This window comes from Caretta caretta, chromosome 1, assembly GCF_965140235.1.
Source record: "Caretta caretta isolate rCarCar2 chromosome 1, rCarCar1.hap1, whole genome shotgun sequence".
Taxonomy (NCBI): Eukaryota; Metazoa; Chordata; order Testudines; family Cheloniidae; genus Caretta; species Caretta caretta.
In genome coordinates this window covers 299082252-299094598 of record NC_134206.1, presented here as the reverse complement: position 1 = coordinate 299094598, position 12347 = coordinate 299082252, and the positions used below count along the sequence as shown (strand labels likewise).

At 35.6% G+C, this 12347-nt stretch overlaps 1 protein-coding gene across 8 annotated transcripts in view; it reads left to right on the top strand.

Annotated features, from left to right (window-relative positions):
* PPHLN1 (periphilin 1) overlaps positions 1–12347 on the top strand; it is a 143373-nt gene that overhangs the window by 113349 nt on the left and 17677 nt on the right. Inside the window, exon 11 of one of the 8 annotated variants that reach the window (XM_075124412.1) lies at positions 3276–3361. The exons of the other annotated variants lie outside the window; for them this stretch is intronic. Coding sequence (XP_074980513.1) covers positions 3276–3341 — 66 coding nt within the window. The 3' untranslated portion in view covers positions 3342–3361. Of the gene's footprint in view, positions 1–3275; positions 3362–12347 lie in introns of those variants that run through there. 8 annotated transcript variants of the gene reach the window in all.

Here is a 12347-nt window from a genome sequence, read left to right as displayed (position 1 = left end):
TCTTTTCTATCTTCTATAAGATACACTTCGATCACTTCTGACCCTTTCACAGTTCTTTCAAAAACTGTACTACTACTCAGGCAAGTACTTCTGGAAACCTAATGCCTTAGCAGAAGTTTATTTTGCTTTACAATAACAGAATCCAGGGCTCAATTTCTTTATCAAAAATTTTATTTTGTAACCTTTCAATTGCTCTTCCACTTGCTTCTGTTTTAAATTAACTGAAAGTTTTCTATATTGACAGCATATCAATAGTTGAAAGATAAATTTAGCAACATATGACTTAAAGACATATCTCAAACTTATATATAATATATTTCGTCAGCCACAAGTTGATAACTTGATACGGAGAAGGTTTGTTAGGGATCAAGTGCTGAGATTGTCTACATCTGTGTTGTGAATCATCTGAAATTTTAAAGGTGGGTGATACTTCTAAATCATAACAGCTTAACTGATTCTGATTATTCAGAGCATCTTATGACTTGAACAAGATTTTGCAAGTATAAGATTACAAGATTTCAAAAGTATATTGACCTAAAATTAGCCAGGCCCAAAGAAAAAAATAATTTGGACTCCATTTCAATATGAATCGGTCAGAATGTATGATTAACGTTAAGGTGTCTTTTTTCATTGGTTTTTGTTTGATTTAAAATGAAAACATCTGAAATGAAGTAAACATTTACACTATATGGATCATATTTCCTGTATGAATAGTATGCAGTGTTAATGGCATACTTCATTTTTGTACTTGAAATAACATGGTGCCCAGTTGGTTATGGAAAGCTTGTCAGGTGCTTAATAAAGAAATATGTAATATTCCACTTTTGTCTAATATTACAAGGTCAGAAAATGATTAATTTTATTTTGCTTTTCGGGGCAGAACAAATAATTGGAATTACATCTTCAGCTTTTTGCATCATATGCTACAAGTTACTGCAAAGATGTTCAGATATAGTAATGAACATTATATATATAAATAAATAGTTTCAGGAAATCAGTCATAAGTTAAAGAGAAAACAAAGGTTTTAAAGTGAGATTTTGAGAAGTGGCTTAGCGGGGAATAGGTCCAGATGATGTGATGTGAAACCTGATGGCAGAAGTGGATGAGAGCCATTATTCTTGTTTCATCATATCTACGTGTAGCTAGGTGCAAGGTCTTTGGAGAAGAGACAGTTTTTGATTTGTCTATAACATAAGTAGAATCTCAAGAGTTATGAACACTTCAGGAATTGAGGTTGTTCGTAATGCTGAACAAAACGTTATGATTGTTCTTTCAAAAGTTTACAACTGAACATTGACTTAATACAGCTTTGAAACTTTACTATGCAGGAAAAAAATGCTGCTTTTAACCATCTTGGTCTCTGCTGCTGCCTGATTGCGTACATCTGGTTCCAAATGAGGTGTGTGATTGACTGGTCAGTTTGTAACTCTGAGATTCTACTATATGCCTAGTTTAATTGTGGGCACTGTAGAAATAAGAAAAAGTGAGTGGAGAGGAGGAGGAATAACGTGAATAGTTGAGGAAGAGGCGAGTATGGAGTCTAAGATGAGACGGAGTGAGACCATGGAATATTTTAAAACTAGACCACTGTTACAAGAAGTGGTTTCAGGTGCATTGGAAGCCAGTGAATGTGATAGTAGATAATTGTCTCACTTGCTGGAATGAGAGAATAACTTGCCTGCAGCACTTCAGGCCACCTTAGGCCAGAGTCAATTGATTTAAATCAAAGTGAATTCAATTGCAAATTTTAGTCATGATTTAAATCAGCAATCAGGAAACCTTGATTTAAATAATCAGTTTTAATTGTGTTTTGCATTGATACGTTTTAGCTATTTTCCTAAAGAAAGGTTGTTCTGATTGGTTGCTAACCACTAAAACATGTTGATTTACAACTAAATTAACATTAACTGTAGTGCTACAGTAAATGTTAACATAGTATTTGCGCTGAATTTAGTGCTTCGCCTAAAAAGGAGGATATACTATATCTATACTTATTTATATAAGCAATAATATAGCTTTTCTTACGATTTGTTCAGATTCTTAATTTTAACATTGTTTGTTGTGTTAGAAAATGGTGAATGGCACATATTTTGTTTACTAGATGATTGTTTTTCAACTTGATTTGTGTCTACTTGGATTAAAAAATCCAATTCAATTAAAACACACACCAAAAAAGCATTTTAATTAAATAAAACATTAAATGTTATGGAAACATCAGGGAAAAACGTTTCTCAAAAAGTTTGTCAAAACATATTCTTGCATTTAAAACTGATTTATTAAACAAAGGGTGTATTATCTGTAGTTAATGAATTGAACTGGTTGTTTCTGGTCACAATGTACTTCAAGATTTTAGAACTAGTAAATCTTATCCTCACATTTAGTGTTTATTCATAGATTGGAAGAGGGAAAAAAAGCTTTCCTGCTTTTTCAACTTTATTGGTTTCTAGTCAGTCATTGAACTGAATTAGTTGAATAAACTGAAATAAAGAAAATATTCTCTCTGAACCTGCAGAAGTAGGTCCTCAGCAGACTCTGGTTCCAGGTGCTTAGCCAGTAATTTCCACCGGTTAGTGGTTTGTCTTTCTTTAAAACTTGGCAGAAAAAATGAACTGCTTAATATGATTTTTTTGTTTGAATTAACTGACTGTAATAGATTATAATAAACTGAGGCCATAACATAAATTAATTTCAAATTTATTTTAAAAAATAAACTTGTATTTAATTAAAATGAAAAGATTTTATAAAATCCATTTTTTTGATTTTTTTAATTAAATCTTTTTTTTTTAATCCACTCCACCTTAAACTATGGAAGGCAGCATGTTCTGTACTGCTATTATTTTTTTGAAGAAATAATTACTATTGTAATATTACACACCTAATGGTATGTTTCTAATGGACTACGTTAAAGAAAATAGAATAAATTGTCCTTTGGTTAGAAAGTAAATTCATTCTATAGCTACGGTATTCCTTCAGTTGGGGAAGTGTCCCTCACCAAGTAAGAAATTTAAAATATATGTACAAATTTTTCATACTTATCTAAACATCTGAATCCTTAAATCTGAGTCAAATTTGGGCAAGTGTCATCCCTATTCATGTCTTTTTTTCATGTATGAACTTGACTTGCTTTATTCTAAATTATTACTCTTTTTCTTCCTCATTAGTAGTCTGTTTCCAACCAACATATTGCAGGCAGATCTTGACTGACACTGCTTGTTTTTGTAATAAAATTCTGGAAGCTAGCACGACGGGAGGAATGCTTTATTTTATTTTTCAGGATATGTTTGCAGGAATAACCTCTATCTACTCTGTATCTTTGAGAGCACATGGTAATCTTGTATGAAGTAAGGTTAAAAGGTAAATTGCATGCTACTGTTTCTTTTGGCTGTTGCAATAAAGTGCTTGACCTTTTGAAACCTATTTTTATCGTAGGCAGTAACCTGTTTAGTTCTGCTTATCAAAAGAGGATTTCATTGCTTTCTTTCCATGCTGCTCTTATTCAAAATATACTGTATCATTCTAGCATCAGTGGAGTTAACTAGCAAGAAAGTTATAAGTGTAAAATAAGTACAACTTTTAAAAACTAGTATTTAAACTACAAAAGTAAGCCTTTTTATCCAGTAAATGGTTTCATATGCAATTCCATGCTTTCCAGCAATTTGTCTCATTATCCAATCTATGCCTTTTAGACATGCCGCTTCCTTCCTTTCATACTACTACTACTCAGTACAATGAGCATTTCCGTATTGCACCACCACCACCAAAAAAATTAAAAAAAGTCCTACTATTCTTACTTGTTGGTCAAAACGGAAGGATTCTGGGCTTATATAGATGTTTAAAATTGTTATACTGATTAAGAAGGTTGAGAAACAGAAAAGGTTTGATTTCATCTCAAAGATCTAAACTATATCAATTATCTTATCTAATTTAATTTTTGAAATAAGGTTACATTTTTCATCTGAGTTAATGGGATAGTTATATTTCCAGAAATTCTCCAGCAAAACTTTCTTTGTACTGGCCAATTCATATGAATTAGTTTGGTATATTACATCTCATACTTCTGCTACCACCAAACTATTTTCTTTGTTGCAAAGAGAAATATTAAATACCAATGTCATAGGATTCCTCATGTGTTTAATTATATTATGGAGGAGTTAGTAGCAACCGCTACATAAATGTTGCCTAACACTTTTCATTATTGCCCGTTGCTTTCAAATGCTTATACGTTTGCCAAACTTTAACTGTTTGGGTTGAAATTTTCGGTGCTTTGTCTCTGTGTCAAGTTGAATTATTTTGAAAAGTTTCAGCAAAAATGGTGCAGTCATCTCTGGGAATGTGGCTTTTGGCAAGGGATTAGTTGTAGAGCTGAGCATTTTTATTTGTTTGTTTATTTATTTGGTTCAGTGTCTGAACAGAAGTGGGAGGTTGGGGATTAGTTTTGAACCAGACCAGATTTTTTTCTCACTGAAATGAAAAACTGGAAGGGGAAGAAAAAAAAAAGCGTTTGCGTAGAACTTAATGGCATTTTGAAAGGAAATGTTCATTCAAATTGACATTTTCTAAATGAAACAGATTGATTCTAATGGATATATTCAAAAGAAAACATTTCAGGTTTTTTGAAAAATGTTTCCTCATGTTTTATTTGGTTGAAACTGTTAGCCAACTTCTGCCTGAATTTACAAATAGTTTTGGTTGCCCCAAAACTGCATTTTTTTCAGCGAGTTTACTATTTCCCAAAACTAGATAGTTGTGGGGTCAAAAATGATAGCTTTTGCTGTCTTTGTGTATAGATTATTCAGATTTGACCAAGTTATAAACCACAGAATATTGCACAGACTCACTGAGCCTACTGCATCATTCTGAAGTGGTCACACAGACCAGAACTTGTAATGGGACACAGACAAAAAGAATGCTTCTGGCTGACACCACCCAACAAATTATTCATTGGTTTAGAGGAAATTGCACTGTGTTAGGGGCCAGGAGACCATTATTTCTCTACTAACTTCTTCTACTGACTAGTCTAGTGTTAATAATCCCATGTACTTTACAACCCTTAATGTAGAGCAAGGCCTCATGAAGGAGAGCAAGTATCAGTCTCTCCATGTTACAGAAGGAGTAAGTGCAAGGTTGTATGAATCCAGTTCTGACAGAGCTGGGAAGAGAATCCAGGTCCCTAATGTCGCAACTTCTGTGTGAATGCTGTCTCCCAAATATTAGAGGAAAATATCTCACATATTTAGGGTTTGTTTTCACGTACAGTGCTACAGTGACGCAGCTACAGTGCTGTACGGATAGATACTCCTACTCCAGTGGGAGTGCTGCTCCTGTCAGCTTTGTTAATCCACCTCCCTGAGAGGTGGTATCTATGTAGGCAGGAGAAGCTCTCCCGTCAACCTAGCACCATCAACATGGGGGCTTAGGTTGGTATAACTACGTCGTTCGGGGTGTGGATTTTTCACACCCCTGAGAGACATAGCTATGACAATATAGGTCTGTAGTGTAGACCTGGTTTTATCAACTTGGGGCTTGTCTACACTACAGTTTATGTTGATATAACTTGTGTTTCTCTGGGGTTTGAATAAACCACCCTCTTGAGGCGACATAAGTTACACCCCCCTAAGTGCCGGTGTCTGCAGAAGAGCTTTTCCTGCTGACCATAGCAAGTGCCTCTTGCAGAAGTGGTTTTATTAAGCTGACGGGAGAGCTCTCTTCTGTCAGCGTAGAGCGTCTTCACCAGACACGTGAGTGATGCACTGATGCAGCTGCGCCACTAGTGTAGACTAGCCCTTGATTAGTTGTTTGCATCATGAGGTTCTCAAAATGGTTTATGGAGTCAAACAGCACAAGAGGCTGCTATAAGCATTCTGAAGAACATAGAAATAAATCTAGAAAGTAAACAAAGAAACATGTTAATGATTTTAATATCTTATATATGTTATATTACTCTCAGTAAGGACAGACACGAACCAGACTTAGAATCAAAGCAGTTTAGTAATTGCTAGAATCTGAAGACAAGCGCGGATCTCAAAAAATCATGGGTGTTGTCACATATCTTTCCATGTTCATTCCAAATCTGTTCTGTCAGCTCACCCTCCCAGACAACTCCTGGTAAATGTTCAGTGACACTGGATTGAGCCACACAGAAATTCCTTTAATGAGTTTGATAGGTAACAGTTCTTGTGCTGAAATGCTTCAATGTCGCTCAGCCTGTCTCATTATCAGTTACTGCTATGACAGAAAAAAGTGGAAGGTGAATATCCTACAACTCAAAAACCTTCATAGATGCAAAATACAGGCATATCTAAAAATGGAAAAATAGATAACCATTATATTTGACTATGAGAAATGTTAACAGTCCCTTAAGGCAAGTGAATTTACTGAGTGACTTCAGAAGGCCGATCCTTTCCTTTGTGTGGGGTTTATCTTCCAGTTTGCTACCCGTGGAACACATTTACTCTGCTAGTTTGCATGGAAGCAGCAAGATTTGTGGGAGCAAGTATGGAGGGGAGGTGGCTTCCAGTGAGCCACTAACTGCTTTAGCAACAGCAGCAGGAAAATATTTGCAATAAGGAGCAAGGATATTAAATCCAGGGTCATATGTCTTAAACTCCACTGTTCTACTTTACCCCTGAACTCCCACTACCACCACAAACTGGGTTACACTGTGCTATGGAGAAGTGGAATATAATGCCATATCATATATTAAAAATCCCTTTTATATTAGACCACAATATTTCAATTTCAAGCTATTACTAAATACAAGAGCTTTATGTGGTACTTCTCTTAATACTTTTGCACATTTTACATACATTTGTAAAGAAAATTGAATACAGTTTATTTGGCTGTGATCCCGCACACTTTTGTTCATGTGAAAGTACTTCCACGAATAGTTCAAAATGACTTCAGGGGATTACCTTGCATTAGTAAGTAGTTCTCTCACTTCACTAAAGCTTTTTGCACTCAGACACTTAGTTTGCATTTTTTAGCTCTATGTTTAATTTGAGTAATGGAATTCAGTATTGTGAGTGTTTTAACAATCGTAGAGAGTGACAATTTAGACATACAAAAATCTTTGATTCAGAAATGGGCCTCTAGTAACTGATTTGTGAGGCTACTATCATACATTAAGTAATTTTAAACTTTTAAAAACTCTAAGATTTAACATTAAGTAATAAAAAGGGATAATCTAAGTAATGACTTTCTCTACTTGCAGCTGTTAGTTTTACTTTATGGACTTTAAAAAGCTATCTGTTACATACAATTCAGTACTTAATATTTATTAGGTGTGTAGTATTTTCCTTATGCTACATGTATAACTGTAAAAAAACAAAACAAAAAACACTCAAATCCTGTGGCATGCAAATTAAAACATATTTGAGCTTTTCCTTATAGAAAGTGTGGAGTTTCTCTTTAGCCACTGATGTGAATGAGCATTCTCATAAAAAGGGTGGTTCTCAGACTCAAAGATCCAGTAGTTTTTAGTTAAATTATCAGTGTACTTGGCAGTGTATTGAGGAGAAAAGTAAGCCCTTTATATCTTTACAGACTAGCTATTGTTAGCTGGAGGAGGAAAACACTTTTTTTTTTTAATCTTTTGCTAGATATCCATTTAGGGCATGATCCTAAGAGAGTTGTGGGTGCTCATCATCAGGTCCTGAGAGAAACAGCACTGCATTTGTTATTACTTACCTGTATTTATTACAGCACCTTATTGGTAGAACCTAGCTCACCAACAAACAGCTCTCTGTGGAATTAATGCCGGGATTTTAAATAGCAATTTACAGACTTTGTCCCCTACTAAAACATGGGGTGGTGGTTTGGTTTTTGCATTTCTATGCCAATTAAATCCCTCTCTCTCTCTCACACGCACCCCTGTTCTGGTACAGCATAAATGAAAAATTCCTTCCTGTGTGTCCTAGAAACATTAAAACTGAACATTATTAATGCATTTCTAGCTAGAGAATTAACATAAGCAAACAATCTTTTGTAGATAAACTGCACCCTTCCTGTTTTGGATGGAGCAATAAGTTTACTGTGGAACAGATTTAGGAAATAGCTCTCCATCAGTTCTGTACTTTATAAATAAAATGTTGCTGGGCGAGGTCCTTCCTTTAGCATAAAGCTGATTATTTCCTGTTTAATCCTGAACTAGTGCATTTTAAGAAGCTTTTTTCAATATTAAACTGTAGTTTAGAGTTTTTGTTTTGTTGAACTCTTCAGTAGTTCCGTCTGCCTTGAAATCATGTAAAAATCAGTTTCATGGACTATACAAAGGTTAATCAGAAAATTACTGTAGACAAAATAGAGACGAATGAATATTTAAACTGCTACCTTTTGAAATGATACAGTAAAGTATTTGTTTAGATTTGAATATAAATTGTCTCATTGGTTAAAAAGGTATAATAAAAGAAGTTTGTTTTTCATGCATTGCAAAAATTCCTGGTTAAGTGATTTCACTTAAAATATCAGAATAAAAAAAATATCAGAATATAAAACAAATATCAGAATAAAAAAACTAACATGATAATCTTCTGTTGTAAGACATGTCATTTTAGTTCAGATTTTTTTTAGATTCAAAACAAAAACAAAAACATGATTTCTGTCAGAAGGATATAGAAAGAGGTAGAATGTAGGTAAAACAGCAGTATTAGATTAGGGAACACACAGGTTAATATATGAAGTAACATTACCCTCATCCAACACATCTGTTGTAAAGAAGCCTATGAAATTTAGGCCACACACAAACTGGTCTCCAAGGGCCTGTAGTTGGTGTTAGAATGCTGTTATGTGGTCTGATTGGTTTAGTAAGGAATTATCTCCAGTAAAACCTTGTAACATAATAGTCCTCACTCTCCCACATGGGGACTACTTTTGCTTGACTTGAGTAAGATGTTTCTTAAAGAAGTAATAATGAAGTTTATTGTGTTGCCAAAAAGTAACATTGTGTGAATTGTATGCTGTCAGAAAATTGGTTTATTAGTGTTAGATATCAACTCTTGTTCATTTAAACAGCAACTTAAACTGTTCAGCTGATGAATGTCTAAAAAATAAATTACACTGATATCCTAGCAATACATTTTAATTAAGTATGTTCTATCACTGTTAATGGAAACTAGTTTTATTATGATTTTTACAGAGAGGTATTCAGAAAATGGAACACAAGGTTCCCTGAGTAGGATTTTGTTGTTGGGCTTTCTAAGTATTCAGAATTATTCTGTAGCAGTGCAAGGCAAATTAGATCCTTAGTAATATGCCTATATCCTTCAATATGCTGGCTACTTCCAGAATGGTGCTGTGCTTTCCCGACTCCCATTGACTTCAGTGAGAGTTGAGGGAGCTTACAGTTCACACAAAATCACATAAATAAAGGGCAATTCTATTCTGAAAAGTGACTGTTAAAAATAACATTACCTTACTCAACAGATCTGCCCCTGATCTGTCCAGAGTCATAACTGCTTATTTCAGTGACAAAACTGAGGATTGGTTTTGCTGCTTTTTATTGCTGTTGGCCCTGTAGAACCAACACAGCTAAAGCTGAGAGAGCTGTAGAGTCATCTTTGGAGGTACTGCCTTCTCCTGCAGTGTGACGGGCCTGCTCCATAGGCGGCTATAAAAGGTTATATCGAACAAGACCCTACCTCCTCCCCACCTTCTTTGGGCAATATGTGGCCCCAGAGATAATAGACTCATAGAACTGGAAGGGACCTCGAGAGGTCATCTAGTCCAGTCCCCTGCACTCAAGGCAGGATTAAATATTATCTGTACCATCCCTGACAGGTGTTTGTCCAACCTGCTCTTAAAAATCCTTAATGATGGAGATTCCACAGCCTCCCTGGGCAATTTATTCCAGTGCTTAACCACTCTGACAGGAGGTTTTTCCTAATGGCCAACCTAAACAACCCTTACTGCAATTTAAGCCCATTGCTTCTTGTCCCATCCTTGGAGGTTAAAAAGAACAATTTTTCTCCCTTCTCCTTGTAACAACCTTTTATGTACTTGAACACTGTTATCATGTCCCCTCTGAGTCTTCTGTTCTCCAGACTAAACAAACCCATTTTTTTCAATCTTCCCTCATAGGTCATGTTTTCTAGACCTTTAATCATTTTTGTTGCTCTTCTCTGGACTTTCTCCAATTTGCCCACATTTTTCCTGAAATGAGGCAACCAGAACTGGACACAATACTCCAGTTGAGGCCTAAAAATCTGCATGGAGTAGAGTGGAAGAATTACTTATCGTGTCTTGCTTACAATACTCCTGCTAATACATTCCAGAATGATGTTTGCTTTTTTTGCAACAGTGTTCCACTGTTGACTCATATTTAGTTTGTGATCCATTATGACCCCCCAGAGTCCTTTCCACAGTACTCCTTCCTGGGCAGTCATTTCCCATTTTGGATGTGTGCAACTGATTGTTCCTTCCTAAGTAGAATACTTTGCATTTGTCCTTATTGCATTTCATCCTATTTCCTTCAGACCATTTCTCCAGTTTATTCAGATCATTTTAAATTTTAATCCTATGCTCCAAAGCACTTGCAACCCCTCCAAGCTTGATATCGTCCGCAAACTTTATAAGTATACTCTGTATGCCATTATCTAAATCATTGATGAAGATATTGAAAAGAACAGGACCTAGAACCGATCCCTGTGAGACCCCTCCCCTTCCAGCATGACTCAGGTTAAGCACTGATAAGTATTCTGTAGGAACCATTTTCCAGCCAGTTATGCACCTACATTATAGTAGCTCCGTCTAGGTTGTATTTCCCTAATTTGTTTATGAGAAGGTCATGCAACACAGTATCAAAAGCCTTACTAAAGTCAAAGATATACCATATCTACCGCTTCCCCCCCCCCCCCCCCCAATATCCACAAGGCTTGTTACCCTGTCAAAGAAAGCTCTCAGACTGGTTTGACACGATTTGTTCTTCACAAATCCATGCTGACTGTTACTTATCACCTCATTATCTTCTAGGTGTTTGCAAATTAATTTCTTAATTATTTGCTCCATTATCTTTCTGGGTACAGAAGTTAAGCTGACTAGTTTGTAATTCCCCGGGTTGTCCTTATTTCCCTTTTTATAGATTGGCACTCTATTTGTCCTTTTCCAGTCTTCTTGAATGTCTCCCGACTTCCATGACTTTTCAAAGATAACTGCTAATGGCTCAGATATTTCCTCAGTCAGCTCCTTGAGTATTCTAGGATGCATTTCATAAGACCCTGGTGATTTGGAGACATCTAAGTAATTTTTGACTTGTTCTTTCCCTATTTTACACTCTAATCGTACCTCATTTTCACTGGCAATCACTATGTTAGACCATGCAGGAACAAGTCTGTGCTACTCCAAGAACAGGGACTATCACTGTGACAGCCTTTGCATGGTTTGCAAAGGTGAGGAGGCTTACTGTGGGCTCCCATCCACCAGTGCACAGTTACGAGAGTGAGTCATAATCTGGTCCTGGCTTCTGATCAGCTCCACTTATGCAAACCCAGTGAATTCACTAGAACTGCACAGGGTGCCACCAAAACATAATTTTAAAACATACTGTCCAGATGCAATTGAGAGCCTAATCTGAATATAATGGTGTTGCATGACTGCAACTGAATGCATGGTTTGATCTGCATATCCTTTCTTACTGATGACGGTACACAAAAAAAGAAAGAATCCAGCTTGACTCTCACGGTCCATGCTGAGTGTGCAGGTCTTCCAGTTTAAAATTATATATGTGTGTGTATATATATGTAAATAAACAAACCTGTAAACTGAGCACCGAAATCACTGAGAGACAATAAGTATGGAAACCAAAATGTGACACTTTTAGAGTCACTTTTCAGAGTAGAACCATACTTATTAAACAGGGTCTGGCAGATGAAGGCAGTGTTTGGGACTGTAATTAACATTTTTATTTTTATTTTTATCATGGAGTATATTCCAAGCAAAACAACTGACTCTAAGCAATTTCTAAAGTGTTGTCACCTTGAGTATCTAAATGCCAAGCATTATACATTTTTAAAAATAATTATTACATTTTAGAAAATCTCTAACACCAGATATCTACAAATGTTTCATTAAATTAAATAAAAGGGGACTAGAATTGTAATTGCGTGCAACTAACATTCTTCTTTTACATTTCTTCAATAAGAAAAGCAGAGATTAACATAAAATAATTAAAAGAAGTACTTGTGGCACCTTGGAGACTAACAAATTTATTTGAGCATAAGCTTTTGTTAACTACAGCTCACTTTGTCAGATGCATGCAGTGGAAAATACAGTGGGGAGATTTTATATACACAGAGAACATGAAACAATGGGTGTTATCATATATACGGTAACAAGAGTGATCAGGTAAGGTGAG